We start from the raw sequence: 15,941 nt of genomic DNA, 5'->3' as shown, positions 1-15,941 counted from the left end.
TCACAAAGGCTAAATCAAAAGATAAGTCAGGCAGGAAGGAAGTGAAGCCTTGAAGGTTTATTATTATTATCTGAAAAATATAGAGATATATATAATAGGATTTAGGTTTTTCTCTCATATTATTTTAATTATTTTATGAAATGAAGTTGTGTCAAACATAGTTCATGCAACATACTCCGGTACAGTAGGTGGCGTATGCACCTTTAAAAGTCATGGCTGCAATCTGCCATAAAAGAAGAAGAAAAACACACTCCCAAAGGTGGAACCAAAGTTACCAGCAGTTGTACCACACGGAGGTATTTCAGCAGGAGCCGGAAGTGAGTTAAAGTTGTGGCAACGCGCGGAATAGCTGAAGTTCTGAGTTAATTTAGTATTTGTGGAAGATTTGTGAGTTTATTCAGGTAAACATGGCGTCTAAACGTAAATGTGACGCCACGGTTCCTGCGGAGGAAAGTGACCAACTGCTCATCCGCCCGCTGTGAGTTCAAACACAACGTTTACCTGGTTTAGCCTCCGTGGCTGCTGCTCTCTCACCAAACTCCATTCAGAAAAACACCAATTTAGTAGATCTTCCTTTTATCAACAAAGGCCAAAGCTTTTTTAAACTTGCTATTTAAACTTAACTATTCATTAGAGGCAAGGCTTCATTTCGGCGCAGACCAAATGTACCAAACATTATTTATTTAAGAAGGTTTTCAACGTGGAAATCTAACCGCGAGACTTGACGTTAACTTCAACAACATTCATTAAAATCAGATGCTTATTGGTGGATTCTAGAAATTCTGAGTTAATAATTTAACTGATTAATTAAATTAAATAACTGGTATTTGGCTTGTTTTGGCCTTTGCTGACAAAGTGTTTTAAAAGTGCTTAATTTTTGAATGGAGTTCTGCTTGATGTTCCTCTGGGGGCAGATATGCATCAGCTGGTCCTTCTGTTATTATTGGTTCTGCTGGGTTTGATAGCTGAGTTTAGTTTGTTAACGGTTCTTGGGGGAAGAGTTTTGTCTTTAAGGCTGAAACATCTGGATGTCAGTTAGACATGAAAGTGATGCTGTCTCTGTGTGTTTGTGTCCAGAGGAGCAGGACAGGAGGTGGGACGGTCCTGCATCATCCTGGAGTTCAAGGGACCAAAGATTCTGGTCTGTTTTTAATCCCATCAGCTGCACGGTATTCAGCTTTCAGTCACCTCAGTGTGTAAAAACATGTGTCTGTTATGGTTCAGCTGGACTGCGGGATCCATCCTGGTCTGGACGGGATGGACGCTCTGCCGTACATCGACCTGATCGACCCGGCTGAAATTGACCTGCTGCTCATCAGCCAGTGAGTTCCCAACATTTATCAGCACAGCAACCAGAGAACACTTTAATATACACACACTCAGCTGTACTAGCAGGTGGACTTTAATGTCCAAGTGTGTTGTTTTCCCTTCTCTGTACAGACTCGACCTGTGTATGAAATGTGCTTTCTAATCAAACTGCTTTGCCTGACATGATGCTGAGAAATCAGACCAACATAAAGGTCAGGGCTGATGTGGACCTGGAAACTCCTCAGTAACTGTTGCCCTCCCTCTCAGCTTCCACCTGGATCACTGTGGAGCTCTGCCCTGGTTCCTGCAGAAGACCAGCTTTAAAGGACGCACCTTCATGACTCACGCCACCAAGGCCATCTACCGCTGGCTGCTGTCCGACTACGTCAAAGTCAGGTAAGACCAGGACCCAGAGTCACATCAGACTCCCATACTACAGGGACCTGGACTCACCAGGACAGGATATGATGTACTGTGTTTAATATTCTTCTGTGTATACCATGTGGAGTATAACCTGCAGTACTTCAGCGTGTATAACCTGCAGTACTTCAGCGTGTATAACCTGCAGTACTTCAGCGTGTGTAACCTGCAGTACTTCAGCGTGTATAACCTGCAGTACCTCAGCGTGTATAACCTGCAGTACTTCAGTGTGTATAACCTGCAGTACTTCAGCGTGTATAACCTGCAGTACCTCAGCGTGTATAACCTGCAGTACTTCAGCGTGTGTAACCTGCAGTACTTCAGCGTGTGTAACCTGCAGTACTTCAGCGTGTATAACCTGCAGTACTTCAGCGTGTATAACCTGCAGTACCTCAGCGTGTATAACCTGCAGTACTTCAGCGTGTATAACCTGCAGTACTTCAGCGTGTATAACCTGCAGTACTTCAGCGTGTGTAACCTGCAGTACCTCAGCGTGTGTAACCTGCAGTACCTCAGCGTGTATAACCTGCAGTACTTCAGCGTGTGTAACCTGCAGTACTTCAGCGTGTATAACCTGCAGTACTTCAGCGTGTATAACCTGCAGTACTTCAGCGTGTGTAACCTGCAGTACTTCAGCGTGTATAACCTGCAGTACTTCAGCGTGTATAACCTGCAGTACCTCAGCGTGTATAACCTGCAGTACTTCAGCGTGTGTAACCTGCAGTACCTCAGCGTGTGTAACCTGCAGTACTTCAGCGTGTGTAACCTGCAGTACTTCAGTGTGTGTTGTAGTAAAGCTGACCTGTTTTCTGCAGTAACATCTCTGCAGACGACATGTTGTCACGGAGACGGACCTGGAGGAGAGCATGGAGAAGATGGAGACCATCAACTTCCACAGTGCGGACGGTAACAAGTGGTGAACACAGCGGTGAGGTTCATTCAGATTTATTTAAATACGCTTTTTCCCACCACAATTTTGGCGTTGTCGGCTCGTCACACACGCGAGAGGACTCGGACACTCGGAGCTGCAGGTGAAAAACCGTATGGCCAAAATACGGGTGAGACGTTGAGGGCCTGACGCCTGAGTGTCTGAGGCTCCCTCACCGCTGTGATCCACAAAGAACCTGGTGGCTGGCAACACTCTCTTTGTGGTGAGTAGACTGTTCAAGTGGAACGATTCTCGCTGCCTCTCAGGGTGAGCGTGACAGACGTGTCAGCAGGGCAGGCCTGGGGCCGCCGTGTGAATCGGCAAAGCTTTGTGTTAAAGGTACTATAGTCAAGAAATCACTGGGGGGCAGTGGATTTCTTATAGGTCTGGGACCTGCTGTTGCATCAGTTCTTTTGGGTCTGGGACCCACAGTAAAGTAGGGGTGTGTGAGTCATAGGACTCGCAATAAAATTGAAGAAAAACAATTTTATTTAAAATAATTTATTTTTATTATTTTACTTGGGGTTGCTGCTCCAGGTGATTACCAAGTAATTAGACAGTATTGTTGAATGCTGAATGTGTGAATGTTGAACAAAGGCTTTTTGTAAACGGGATAGGATTTCCTCAGACTACTAGCTTTGTTAACATTTAATAGAAACACGTAAGAATTTAGACATTATATAGATCTTGTGACAACCTAGAATTCACCAGGTTTCACCACCGTGGAAAACCCCGGAAACGCCCATTTTATAAATGAGCCACACTGATTCGTTGCCGGATGGCGCGACAATTAAACCTCCTCCTTTTTGTTTTGTTTGTGCCAGAGAAACTGAACCAGTTTTATTTATCTTTTTTTTTGCTTTGACTTCGACTGTAACACACATTTCACCCAGACTGTTGACGAAAAGGGGGGGTACATGACCTCAGTACCACTACAAGACCATGGGGGACGACTGAGACCTGGAGCTTATTTTTCATCCAAACTGCCTGAGAGCTGTGGCGGCTGCTGAAAAAGCAGCCATGGCATCACGTGACATTGTGGGTTATTCAGACTTGACATTGCTGGTTCCACATGCTGTCGATGATTTTGCTTGAACAAAAAACATCTCATCTCTCCACATCCAGGTGGCTGAGATACAAGACGGTGTTGCTTGATATATCTAACATTACTGCACTGTACTGAATCCTGCTACTCTCCTCCCAACTCCAGGTGAAGGACAGCCGCATGATTGTGTTGCAGTCATAGCAGAAACCTGCTCTCTAAGGGCAGACTTGCAGGAGACTCCTCTAACAAACCCAGACATGGAGTTGTTTGTGGACGGCTCAGCATCACGTGATCCAGCTCCTGGTAAAAATCGTTTTTGCAGTAACAACTTTGCATGAGACTATTTTGCATCATTTGTGCAACTAACAATGTGGGGCGGCCGATTCAGATCCCACAGGTGGCACACCCGCCCCCAGACAAACCATTTGAGCACCTGCAAATGGACTTCATTGAACTGACACTGTCACAGGGGAAGAAATATTGTGTTGTCATGGTAGATATGTTCTCTAAAGGGGTAGAGGCATTTTCAACATCTAAACAGGATGCAGCAGCAGTTGCAAAAGCTTTGATAAGCCAGATCATCGCTGAGCGATCCTAGCTAAGATCTCCAGTGATAATGGCACACCTTTCGTTAGCGCAGCACTGAAGAGTGTAGGGGAGGATATGGGGATTGATCCGAGGCAACATTGTGCTCATCATCCAGCTAGCGGAGGTGCAGTTGAATAAGAAAATGGCACATTGAAAAACAAGCTTGTTAAATGCTGTGAAGAAACAGGTTTAACATGGACAAACGCTTTGCCAGTCGTTTTAATGCACATGAGAAGCCGGATGAGGGGCAGAGGGGGTCTCAGTCCTTTTGAAGTCCTATTTGGCAGACCATTGAACACGGGGATTGGGCCAGTAAAAAGACAACTCCCTGATACCAGCCAATGTGAGGATGAAATGTTGAGATATTGTGCTAATTTGTCCTCTGTGCTTTCTGAAATTCACAAGCAGGTCAAAAACACCATCCCGAAGGCCGCAGAAAAGAAACTGCACGATCTGGAGCCAGGGGACTGGATTGTGGGAAAGGACTTCAGGAGAAAGGGCTCGCAGGTGGACCGGGCCATTTCAGATACTGCTAACAACAGAAACAGCAGTAAAAGTGGCTGAAAGAGCAACTTGGATTCACGCCACCCACTGCAAACGAGTGCCAAAGCAACCAAAAGGCCTCAAACCAGGCGAAGATGGAGATCAGTGATTGAGCTGAGCTTTCCCCTGCCTTGTGTTCCTAGGGAGGGAGGGGAGTGGAGGTCTCTGAGACCACCTAGAACCACTAATCTCCCAAACACTCACCGCGGGCACACTGAAACCAACAGATGGCTCTGGAGAGGTGACGGACCGAGACAAAATGGAGGTGTTGTTCTGCTCACTGTCATCATTTCCAAACATGAAAACAACAAACTTTGCCTGACTGAGGGAAAGTTCCAGGCCGAAGAGGAGGAGATGCACATCCTCCCTGACAGCCCGGCTGGGCTGAAAGACAATGCATGGTATGCAACCACGATGACCACTTCAAGAAAAGTAACCAATCAGAGCTGTTATGCGTGTGCACAGCTCCCTCATGGAGTGGGGAACTCCATACCAGTGAAACCCAGACCAATAAATGTTTCAGAGACACTAGGAGCCCTGTTAACCTTCACTCAAGGGTTTCCCAGGGTGGGCCGAGAAGTTAAGGATATGACCAAGACACTTAACTGTGTAACATCAGCATGGTCAACTTTAGGGTTAGGTTCTGGAACACGTCTCAGATAACCACCAGATGTACCTTGGACATGGGTGTCTTTCTATAGATCCAGATTGAGTGTCCCCTAGGGAACACTGAAAGACACCATGTTCCTTTGATGAGATAGGCCTCCGACCCTGAGACTAAGATAAAAGCTGCATGACCTGTTACGCTGCAGCTCACTCGGATGATACTCTCGGATGTGTATGTGTCCCCTTGAATTCCTTCTGCAGAAGACTTGAATAAAATTCACAGAAAGACAAGTGTTGGCTTTTTCCCACCAAACCGTCTACATTAAATCAACTGAAAATGCACATCTAGTGGCCGTTCATGTACACTGGGCATGCACGTGCCAGTGTAAACTTGAAGCAGATGGCAATTTGGCAAAAGAATAAAGTACTACAGACGAAGAACCGCAACAGGTTTTATTTTGCGTGGAACAATAACAAGCTGGGACTGTTACTGAATGCAACACGGGAGTTAAAAGCAGCGGTGGTGGCGGAAAACAGACTGGGAGTTGTCGCAAAGTAAACATGCACAGTAAGTGCAGGCTGTAAGTGTTATTTGCACGGTACAGAAAATTTTGATAAAAATACCAAAACTAAAACTCTGTCAGCAGCATCGTGTTTCTGCTTTGTATGACTTATAAGAGCCAATCAGAGAGTCAAACGTGAGCGTCTGCGTCATCGTTTCTAAAGTCTTCCGTTTTTGCCCGTCTTCACTAAAACGCTACCTGGAGTTTAGAAACGTGAAACTGGGTCGGCAGCATTTCCAAACTTCTCCGTTTCAGTCTGGACGGGAGGTGCAAACGTAGCGAAAGGTCTCCGTTTTAAAACCAAAACGCAGAAGTTTTGGTTTCAACAGCAGATGTGAGATCTTTCCCTGCCACAGTGATTGTGTGTTAATCAAAGAAGTTTGGGGGCGCTACTCTGCCAGAGCGACTCCGGACACGGCTCTGTGTGCGCATGTGTTACGTAGTTTTTTATGGTTTTGTGGTGCATTTTTTTTGTTGTCTTGTTGTTTGGGAATGTTAACAGCAACAGTATTTTACAAACTTTTCAGTCAGAGAGACACAGAGCTGTAAGCATTATGAGCTGCTGAATGTGTCCTTCAGACCTCACTACCTACCCCGAGAGTTTTCACAGATCACCGTCATTTTAGTGTAAATACCAGGGTCTGATTTTAATCTAGCTGCAGAGCACATAGCTGACAGTTACAACAGAGCTGTCAGTCAGACAGCCAGTGTTTCTACTGGGGGGTTTTAACAGGTGGGACATCACCACTCATTTGCCCAACCTAGAGCAATGTGTCACAACTCCCACCAGACTTCAGACTATACCGGTGCTATGGCAACATCACAAATGCCTACATCTCTAAACCACGCCCACCTCTCAGTCGCTCAGATCACAATGTCATTTTACTTCTGCCAAGATATGGGTCACAACTAAAAACAGGTGAATCATGCATCACAAAATCCCTGAGTCTGGAATAAAGAAACATCTGAAACATTAAGGGGTGTTTTGAACTGACAGACTGGGACCTGTTTTTTAATGACTGTGGTGAGGACTCACATGCACTTACAGATGTACTTACATCTTACATTTTATTCTGTGTCACTCCCACCAAGCAAATAACTATACACCCAAACAATAAAAAATGGATCACAAAGGAAGTGAAAATTTGCCTGGTCCAGAAGAAATTTTCTGAAAGGAGACAAGCTCAGGAGAAGGAGTTCAGGAGGAGGCCCAAGATAGCTAAGATACACTACAAGAACAATGGGGAACAGAAACTAACCTCTGGTAATGCGAGGGAGGCGTGGCAGGGCTTAAACATCATGGTGGGCAGAGCCCCCAAACCGCCAGTGGTTGGCTGCTCAGATCCCACCTCCTTTGCAGAGCAGTTAAACAGTTTCTTCCCCAAGTTCAACAGTGGCAGCACTCCAATCACCTGGACCTCGCCAACCCCCAGCTCCTTCCTCCAAGCCATCACTATTGGGGAACACCTGGTGATTGTGACATGAGACGTCCTTCCTCCAAAGCGTCACATGAAGCAACGTCTGTTTCTGATGACGGCGGCAGCTGATCACAGCTGGGTCAGCTATCAGTCGGCTCCAACATCGGCGCTTTCATTTATACTTTCATCAGCTGAGCCGCACGCTGCTTTCATCAGATGCTTTGCTCGCTTCATTAGATACTTTGGTGCAGTTTAGTGATTTGTCCGACTCCTTACAAGTAGTTTTATCATTGTCTATTTGGACTAAACACAGGAATGTGCAGCCTCACATGTGACTGAATAGGAATGACGATAAATTATGTAAAACATGTTTCTTGCAGACAGACTCTCCGACTCTCTCTGACTTTAATTGTCTCCATAATAAAAGTTGATGGGAGAAATAAAAAAAAAGAAAACTCTTTCTAATAAATAAATAAAGTTAAAGTGTGTGGGGCTTTTGTTGTTCAGACCTACAATAAACATAGATTTTAACAAGACAGTGAATCATAAAACAACTCAAATATAAGACTTTGCAACGATACACTTGACTTTAATGTTATCTGTCCTGATGTATGAGATCAGTCCAATCAATATATCAGCTACCCAATAAGGGGCCGTGTCGGTCAGTAAAATACTTCTGCCAAGGATGCATTGGTGTATCCTCGCTCATAGCTCCTCAGAGATCGCTTCTCGATCCCCCTCATCGCTCCTCGGAGCGCAAATAAGAGCTTTGGGACGGCTTGCAAGATGGCAGAGCACAGCAGAACAACTTCCGGATCAAGCGAGGATTGAGGAGCAAGGAAACGACAAATAAGAGACTTGAGAAGCACCCACAGTCAACCCACACAAGGCTGCTGGCCCTTACAGGCTCAGAGGCAGGGTGTTCAAAGAATGCTCCAATCAGCTAGGTGGAGTTCTCACAAGGCTGTTCCAGCACCTCCTGGACTCTGCCTGTGTTCCCAACCAGTGGAAGGAATCCACCATAATTCAACTTCCCAAAAAGACACCTGCTAAAGACCTGGGCCCGTATTTATCAAGCTTCTCAGAATTACTCATAAGAACACTGCTAAGAACTGACTTAAGAGTAAAAAAAATCTTAGCTTGAAGCTGTGATTAAAAGTTAGTTATCAAGCATCATCGTCCTAATTTGAGTGAAGTGCAGGACTAAATCTTAAGTGTCAGTCTGAGTGCTGATTTACGACACTTTACTGTGCCGCAAACAGGATTTTGGATGACGATGTAGCCAAGGACCAATCACTGAATAGATTTCCTTATTTAAGAATCTTCTCAGATAAATTCACATTGAATGGTGAAATTCCTGAGAGGAGTTTATATTCAACACACATTCAACATAAAGAATTTTCAAGAGAATACATTATTATATAGGCCCACACATTAATAAATGAAAGACAAAAAAGTTGATCTTTATATGAGCGCTATCACTGCGCCTACTGCTTCTGTTAAGCTGGCTGTTTGCATGAACTGTGTTTGCTTCTTTTGGATTACTGGGGGTGTTATTGGGAAGTCAATGAAATGTGTGACAATGTGTGGAGCTGTAGCCTAAGTGCTATAATTGTTTCCACGACTATTCGGCTTATTGATGGTTGTTTCTTAACCACAGGACAAATGCAGCAATGTTGATGATTTTGGCTCGTTACGAAGTGCCAGCACAACCTTCAGTTTAGTTGAAAACGCATTATTGCATAAAGTCATTGATGAGATGTCGTCCCTCACCAACTCACTGACAAAGATTATGCCTGCACTGTCCGATCCCGTCTTATTAACTGCGAGTCGTCAGAATTCTTCCTCTCCTCTCCGCATGTCTCTGTCTCCACAGCGCCGTCACAAACCCTACTGGCAACTCCTAACCACTTGAGAGACATCTCAAGCTGTCTTAAATAACTGGGAGAGTAAGGGTGATTCTTAGCTTTAAGAAATTTGATAACTTGCTTGTATACTTAAGTTTAAAATTTCATGAATTCTCAGCACTTAGGACTAAAATGACACTTTGAGAAGCTTGATAAACACTGGCCCAGAAAGACTACCGACCAGTAGCCTTGACATCAGTTCTGTGTAAATGTATGGAGAGGGTTGTTTGTGTAACGGAGTTAAAAATGCACTTTAATAATTCTTATTTCCAAATGTGCATCTGTGGATTTTATTTATCATTTAATGATTTTATTGAATATTTGTGAATTTTATCTCATTGAGTTATTTTTATTTATATTTATTTTTGCTATTTTTTCCTGTGGAAATGTCCTTAGCTGCACACTACCCCTTTTGTACCTCCTAAGCTTCCGTAATGCTCGTCTCCCTCAGTTGCGTCTTGCACCGCTGAGGGAAGCAGAGGTAATGTAAGAGGAGGCCAGGGGGCAATTGATGTGTGCATTGTGTTCTGCAGATGTGCGAGCCAATAAATTGTGGAAAAGAAGTGATCTCAAGAGTCATCCTTCACACACCCGACCAAACCCGTTACATATGCAACCATCTGTCGAACACGCTGTGAGAAAAACTAGATCTGCTTCAGTTTGCCTATAAGGTAAAACATGGTGTAGAGGATGTATGTCTCACACTTTTAGACACTGTCACTAAACAACACACCAGAATTTTATTCATGGACTTTTCTTATGCTTTTAATACTGTAAACACAAACAACCTACTGCACTGCCTCTTTGACCTCCAGGTCCACCCGACACTGATTTTATGGATAAAGAGTTTTTTACAACACAGACCATTTAAATGGTGTTAACTCCAGCAAGCTGGTTTTAAACACTGGACTCCCCAGGGCTGTGTCTTATCTCCCATTCTCTTCTCTGCTTATACTAACAGCATTTCCTGTAGCAGTGAACTGTTTTTAAGTACGCAGATAACACGGCCCTGGTGGATCACCTGACTGGCACTGATGCCCTATCCCAATAGTCAACAACCTGGTCCAAACATTTACTGATCATTCCCTGGAGCTCAATATAACAAAAACTGTGGGAGCAGAGTGAAGACCTCTTCCCATCTCTTTCACCTCTCAGTATCCAGGGTCAGCTGCTGGAGCAGGTTGTATCCTTCAAGTACCTGAGAACAGAGATCGACACCTGCCTGTCCTTCACACAACACGCTGACTCTGTGTTAAAAAAAGCACAACAGCGCCTCCACCTGCTGAGGAAACTAAGGACTTGTTAGCAAGGATATTTTCACTCTGGTTTACTTGTTACTCATTGAATCCATTCTCACCTTCAACATCTCATCCTGGTACAACTTCCTCGCTGCCAAACATAAAACCAAACTGTCTCGCGTAATAAACCACTGCAGCGAGATAATCGGCTCACCACGAACCCCCTTATCTGAACTGTACAACCACTCTGTGATCAGGAAGGCTACCCTGATCACAGGGGATCCCTCTCACCCTCTCCATCACTCTCCATAACTCTCCATAACTCTTTCCAGTTACTGTCATTAGGCAGGCAATATAAAGTTCCACTGGCCAGGAAAAACATTTACAAGAAATCTTTCATACCGTCTGCAATAACCACTCTGAACAACAAATAATAGACATGGTACAGCTGCTGTTTTTAAATGTATGTTTTAAATGAGCCTTGTTGACATTTACATTTAGCTGACGCTTTTATCCAAAGCGACTTACAATTGCTATACATGTCAGAGGTCACACGCCTCTGGAGCAACTAGGAGTTAAGTGTCTTGCTCAGGGACACAATGGTGGATGTTTCGCAGTGGGAATCGAATCAAGGTCTCTCACACCAACGGCAAGCATCTTATCCATGCGCCATCACCACCCCCCAAATTTGAAGGAGAATTTCTGTCTGTTCTATCTATCTTCATGTGTTTACAGGAATGATTGTTGTTCTTTAGCTCTGTTTTCTCTTATCAGCTTCCTGTCTGAGTTCAAGCTGCAGAACAGCTTCACTTATTAGCGTCGGTATGTCTGATTCTGTTCGTGCTCTCACGTTATTGGTGTGTTGGTTGCTCTGTCATCTCAGCTCCTGTATCTGAACCAGACTCTCTGGCCTTGCCCCCGTCAATATGCCTTTTGTTCGCTTTCTGGACAGTCTCTGGCCCAGTGTCCCAGTCTGCCACACCAAAAAAAGCTGTAATTTCCGCCTCGTCCTCGTCCTCTGTTCTGGTTCTCGTCCCCCTTCAGCTGAGCCACCATCAGCCGGTCTGCCAGCTGTTCCCTTTGTCTGTTCTTCTTTTCTGTTTTGTCGTTGAAGAACTCCTCAGCATGAACGGCGTGCCTCTTAACAATCTCTAGACACTGTAACGCCCATGTCACACAGTTTCTCTTCACCATGACGCTGATCTCTGGGTTGAGGCTGTTGAGGATGTTGTTGCTGTTCTTGTTCTCTCGGCTGTCCCGCCGGCGGTGGTTGTGAGGCTGGTGGAGTCCAGGTCTGGTTTGACATGCTGAGATGCAGATTTGTTAAGAGGAGCTGTCCCTGCCTTTATCTTAACCAATCAGTATCCGCTGCCCAGTCGGCTCTAAAGGGTTTTCCTTTTCTCTTTTTCTTTTCTTCTGTTAACTTCCTCTCTAAAGTTTCTAACTGTCTGAGACTGAAGCTGCCTCTTCCTGGAAAGCCACATTCCTTCACCCACATGTCCAGTTGCTCAGTGCTCTGTTTGCCGTACTTGGTAATCATACGACGTCATTAGAGGTAATATCAGAGGAGTTTGTCCCTTTTTGCCCATTTTAACCCATTTTCTTTGTTAGCTTTTGACCCAAATTCCTCAAATGTGATAATATCTTTCTGTTCTCTTCAGGTATTTAAAATTAGAACTGGTTTGCTGGATGAAAACCACATTGTTCCTCTTCGATCTAAGGTTCGACTATCGACCGAACCCTCCATTCCAGCACCTTGGAGTAGACTTTACCGGGGAGGCTGAGAAGTGTGATACCCCTGTAATTGGCACACACTCTCTGGTCCCCCGTTTTGAATAGGGGAACTACCACCCCAGTCTGCCACTCCTTGGGCACTGTACCCGACTTCCACGCAATGTTAAAGAGACGTGTCATCCAAGACAGCCCCTCCACACCCAAAGCTTTTAGCATTTCTGGGTGGATCTCATCAATCCCTGGGGCTTTGCCACTGTGGAGTTGTTTGACTACCTCAGTGACTTCCTCCAGGGAAATTGACGAGATTTAGGATTTAGTGTGTTCCTTCCACCGCCCAACTACCTCCCCAGTTGAGGTCAACAGGGTCCCATCCTTACTGTACACAGCTTGGACGGTTCCCCGCTTCCACCTCCTGGGACGGCGGACAGTTCTCCAGAAGCACCTTGGTGCCGACCGAAAGTCCTTCTCCATGTCTTCTCCGAACTTCTCCCACACCCGCTGCTTAGCATCTGCCACAGCAGAGGCTGCAGTCCTTCGGGTGCCTTGCAACCGCCTCCAGAGTCCTCCGAGACAACAAATCCCGGAAGGCCTCCTTCTTCAGTCGGAAAGCTTACCTGACCACCGGTGTCCACCACGGTGTTCGAGGCACCTAAGACCTTGAGACCACCGCTTCCCACTGTGGCTTCAGCAATAGAGGCTTTGAACATTGCCCACTCATGTTCAATGTCCCCAACCTCCACAGGGGTGCCAGAAAAGCTCCGCCAGAGGTTTAAGTTGAAGATCTCATGGACAGGGGCCTCCTCCAGACATTCCCAGTTCATCCGCACTACCCGTTTGGGCTTACCGCGTCTGTCCAGAATCTTGCCCTACCCCCTGACCCAACTCACCACCAGATGGTGATCAGTTGACAGCTCCGGTCTCACCACTGGAACGAGGACGGGCTCATCTGGAGGACACACATGAAAACCATTTCCATTCCAAAGCATGGTTTACCTCTCACTGAGCTCCTCCCCCACCACAGAGGGGTTTTAAGAGCCTGTCCAACTTTAAAATGAGCAGCAACATGAAGATCTGTGTTTCTATTCAGGACCCTGAAGATCCTGATGTCATGAGGAATCTCACTGCCTCACCTCTGACCTTTACAAACTCTCACTGTTTTATCTCTCTGTTCCTCATGAACATTAGCTCTTTAGCTAACTCCACCACAGCCGGGTTCTGGTTCTAGAAAGTAAACAATAGGAGAAAAATAAATGGAAGAAGCACTTAAAAGGGGGAAAATGCCAAAAAGCTTAATATGACCTCTTTAATTCTTTGTTTGTTTGTTTGTTTTAAAGGGACAGTGCACATTGATGAACAGAAGGACTAAGTCCAAAATGTAAGTGAGCCAGATTTAGCCGTACAGATTCATTTAATCTGGAGTCCCTGGCAGGTTGATGGCAGAACAAAAAACATCAAACATGTCATCCAGAAAACATTCAAACAAACTTAAGCACATAATCCCAAGCAGAGAACCCAGGAACATGGATAAAACATAAAAACAGGAGTCACATAAACACAGACAAAAGCAGACGAGCACAAATAAGATGCCACATAGAAGACATCAGCATGTGAGCACAGACATTTGTAAAAACAATGACAGAAGCACTAATGCACATTCTGACTACATATTTGTATTTGTTGTTGGTAGTATTACAGATGCAGCTCGCTACGTTACCTTTGTTGCAGAATGTTTTACACAAGATTCAATTAGAAGAAAATGTTACTGGTTTTTACATTTATTTTCTTTCTGTTGTATTTTTCTTCTTTCCAACACCGGGAACCGGCTACTGCAAAATAAATCTGTTAACAGCTTCATACTGCGTACTACTATGAAACGCAGTATGCTATATGTAGTACATACTGCGGTCGCAGGTAGTATGTAGTAGGGCTGGGCTATAAAACAATAATGAGAATTATATAATTTTAGTGATATAGTCTACAGAGCTCCTATTTATTCACTTTACTGAGATCCAAAACAGAAAAGCAGCAACTCGTCACACTGGAGAAGCTGGAATTATTACAGACTTTTTCTTCAGCGGTCTAAACTGAAGCCACTTTTCCAAAGCTCTTCCTACAGTCTGCATCACCAACATGCATCTGGGCCAAACAGTTCATCTCAGTATCCCAATCAGGTTTATTGCCAGCTACATTTTCACATACGAGCACTTTGCCTCGGTGTGTTGGTGCTTAACAGGACACATAAACATAAGTATAGAAATATAAAGAAAGAGAAAGTCAAGAGATCCAAAATGAAGTACACAAAATAATCCAACAAATAAACAGGATATTTGACAGGAATGTACAAAAAATCACCTCCAAAACTGACTCAAAGCATCAAAACACAGATTTTTTTCTCTTTTTTAAAAGTTTATCATTTATTAAAAATGTTGTGAAAACTAGCTAAAGAAATGTTAACTAACAAATGAAAATGCATTCAGAAAGGTTTGTTTGCACAATAAGAAAAGCTGCAGTGCAGTTTAAATCTAGAAGAAACAAAAAAGTAAGTGAAGCTAAAAGAAAAACAAGCTGCTGATTTCTGCATTATATTCTGTTCTAGTTTTAGATTTGAATCCTCACCTGCGACCTATATTTAGTGTTTCCCTTCATAGAAATAAAGACATTTCCAGCAGATGTTGGTGCAGAAAATGTTTCCAGACTGCAGGAAATGAAGTGTTTGATGCTCAAAAGGACTCCCATATATTTCATCATCACATCTGAGCCCTGATGTCCACTTTTCAACACAAAGTGACGCAACAACAGGAAGTGTTATATACAGAAATAAACTCCTGAAGTATTTTTCACAGTAATCAGTATTTCATTCCATATTAATAAAAACATATTTCACTTTATTGACTATTCGGTCAGACGCCACAGTCTAAAATGATGATTTAGCTTCAATCTGTCAGTTTTCAGATTTCAAGTTATTTTGCAGCTGTTATTTCCAGACTTTCATAAAATGTACAAAACAACCTTGAATGATGTTTTTAAACATTTTTATTTGTCCATTTTACACAAAGTCCGTCAGCTGCAGCACTTTCCAAGTAAAAGTTCAAGCTGTCTTTTTAAAACTCTGCAAACTGAATCAGATATGGTTTGAAAGTTTGTTTTCTAGAGCACAATGTTGACTAGTTCATATATCAGATATCTAGAAGAGATGTGTTCATGTGACAAACTGGAATATGTTTCTAATGCGTTAGCTAATCTTTAAAGCCTGTTACACTGGGCTCTCGTCTTCCAGCTTTTCTCACTTGCTAACATGCATCGGTCCAAACTCTTCACACAGTCAGAGAAACAGAAGTGTGTGTGGATCAAACTGTCAATCACTTTTATTGCTAATTGCTGCACACATTCAATGAGCACTTTCTCTAAAATCAGGAACTCTTTTCTTTCCTGCTCCACCTCCTGCAGAACTCTTTATATTAATCAAAACAGCATGACGGCAAACGTCCTGCATTTCTGCACCAAACAATCTGAAATCACTAGAAGAGCTCAGCAGAATATTGACTTCAATGCGTCTGTGTAGAGAACTGTGTGCAGTGTTTTGAACAAAGAGCTGCAGTCTGAGTGGAAAGCAGGAAATGTGCTTTCATTTGAGCAGATTTGC

The 15,941-nt window shown here is 43.9% G+C and overlaps 2 protein-coding genes across 9 annotated transcripts in view; one reads left to right on the top strand and one right to left on the bottom strand.

Moving 5' to 3' along the window:
• The window catches only part of LOC119909376 (NLR family CARD domain-containing protein 3-like), a 622,129-nt gene that overhangs the window by 556,887 nt on the left and 49,301 nt on the right, over positions 1-15,941 (bottom strand). The gene's annotated exons all lie outside the window — the stretch shown is intronic.
• On the top strand, positions 279-5,729 carry LOC119909423 (cleavage and polyadenylation specificity factor subunit 3-like). 5 transcript variants are annotated; one of them, XM_038727653.1, is made up of 7 exons: positions 279-478; positions 1,078-1,141; positions 1,225-1,322; positions 1,576-1,704; positions 2,544-2,656; positions 3,867-4,004; positions 4,698-5,729. In XM_038727653.1, exons 1-7 carry the CDS (start codon positions 408-410, stop codon positions 4,823-4,825), a joined length of 741 nt encoding a protein of 246 aa, XP_038583581.1. In that variant the 5' UTR covers positions 279-407; the 3' UTR covers positions 4,826-5,729. The 5 variants fall into 5 exon arrangements, with proteins under 5 accessions (XP_038583581.1, XP_038583580.1, XP_038583582.1 ...); XM_038727652.1 differs by having other exon boundaries at positions 4,695-5,729; XM_038727654.1 differs by lacking the exon at positions 4,698-5,729 and adding an exon at positions 4,090-4,145.

The sequence above is a fragment of the Micropterus salmoides genome, unplaced genomic scaffold (genome assembly GCF_014851395.1).
Source record: "Micropterus salmoides isolate LMB-PRFRI ecotype aquatic unplaced genomic scaffold, ASM1485139v1 Ms_hic_scaffold_18, whole genome shotgun sequence".
Classification (NCBI taxonomy): Eukaryota; Metazoa; Chordata; class Actinopteri; order Centrarchiformes; family Centrarchidae; genus Micropterus; species Micropterus salmoides.
Note: the sequence above shows the minus strand (reverse complement) of the source record. Positions and strands in the feature narration are given on the sequence as shown.

Bases quoted from the DNA above. Each gene is read 5' to 3' on its own strand.
- LOC119909423 (XM_038727652.1), top strand. From the start codon at position 408: ATGGCGTCTAAACGTAAATGTGACGCCACGGTTCCTGCGGAGGAAAGT. The intron at 1,705-2,543 runs GTAAGACCAGGA...TGTTTTCTGCAG, and splicing joins TCCGACTACGTCAAAGTCAG to TAACATCTCTGCAGACGACA. The intron at 4,005-4,694 runs GTAAAAATCGTT...GAAATTCACAAG, and splicing joins ATCACGTGATCCAGCTCCTG to CAGGTCAAAAACACCATCCC.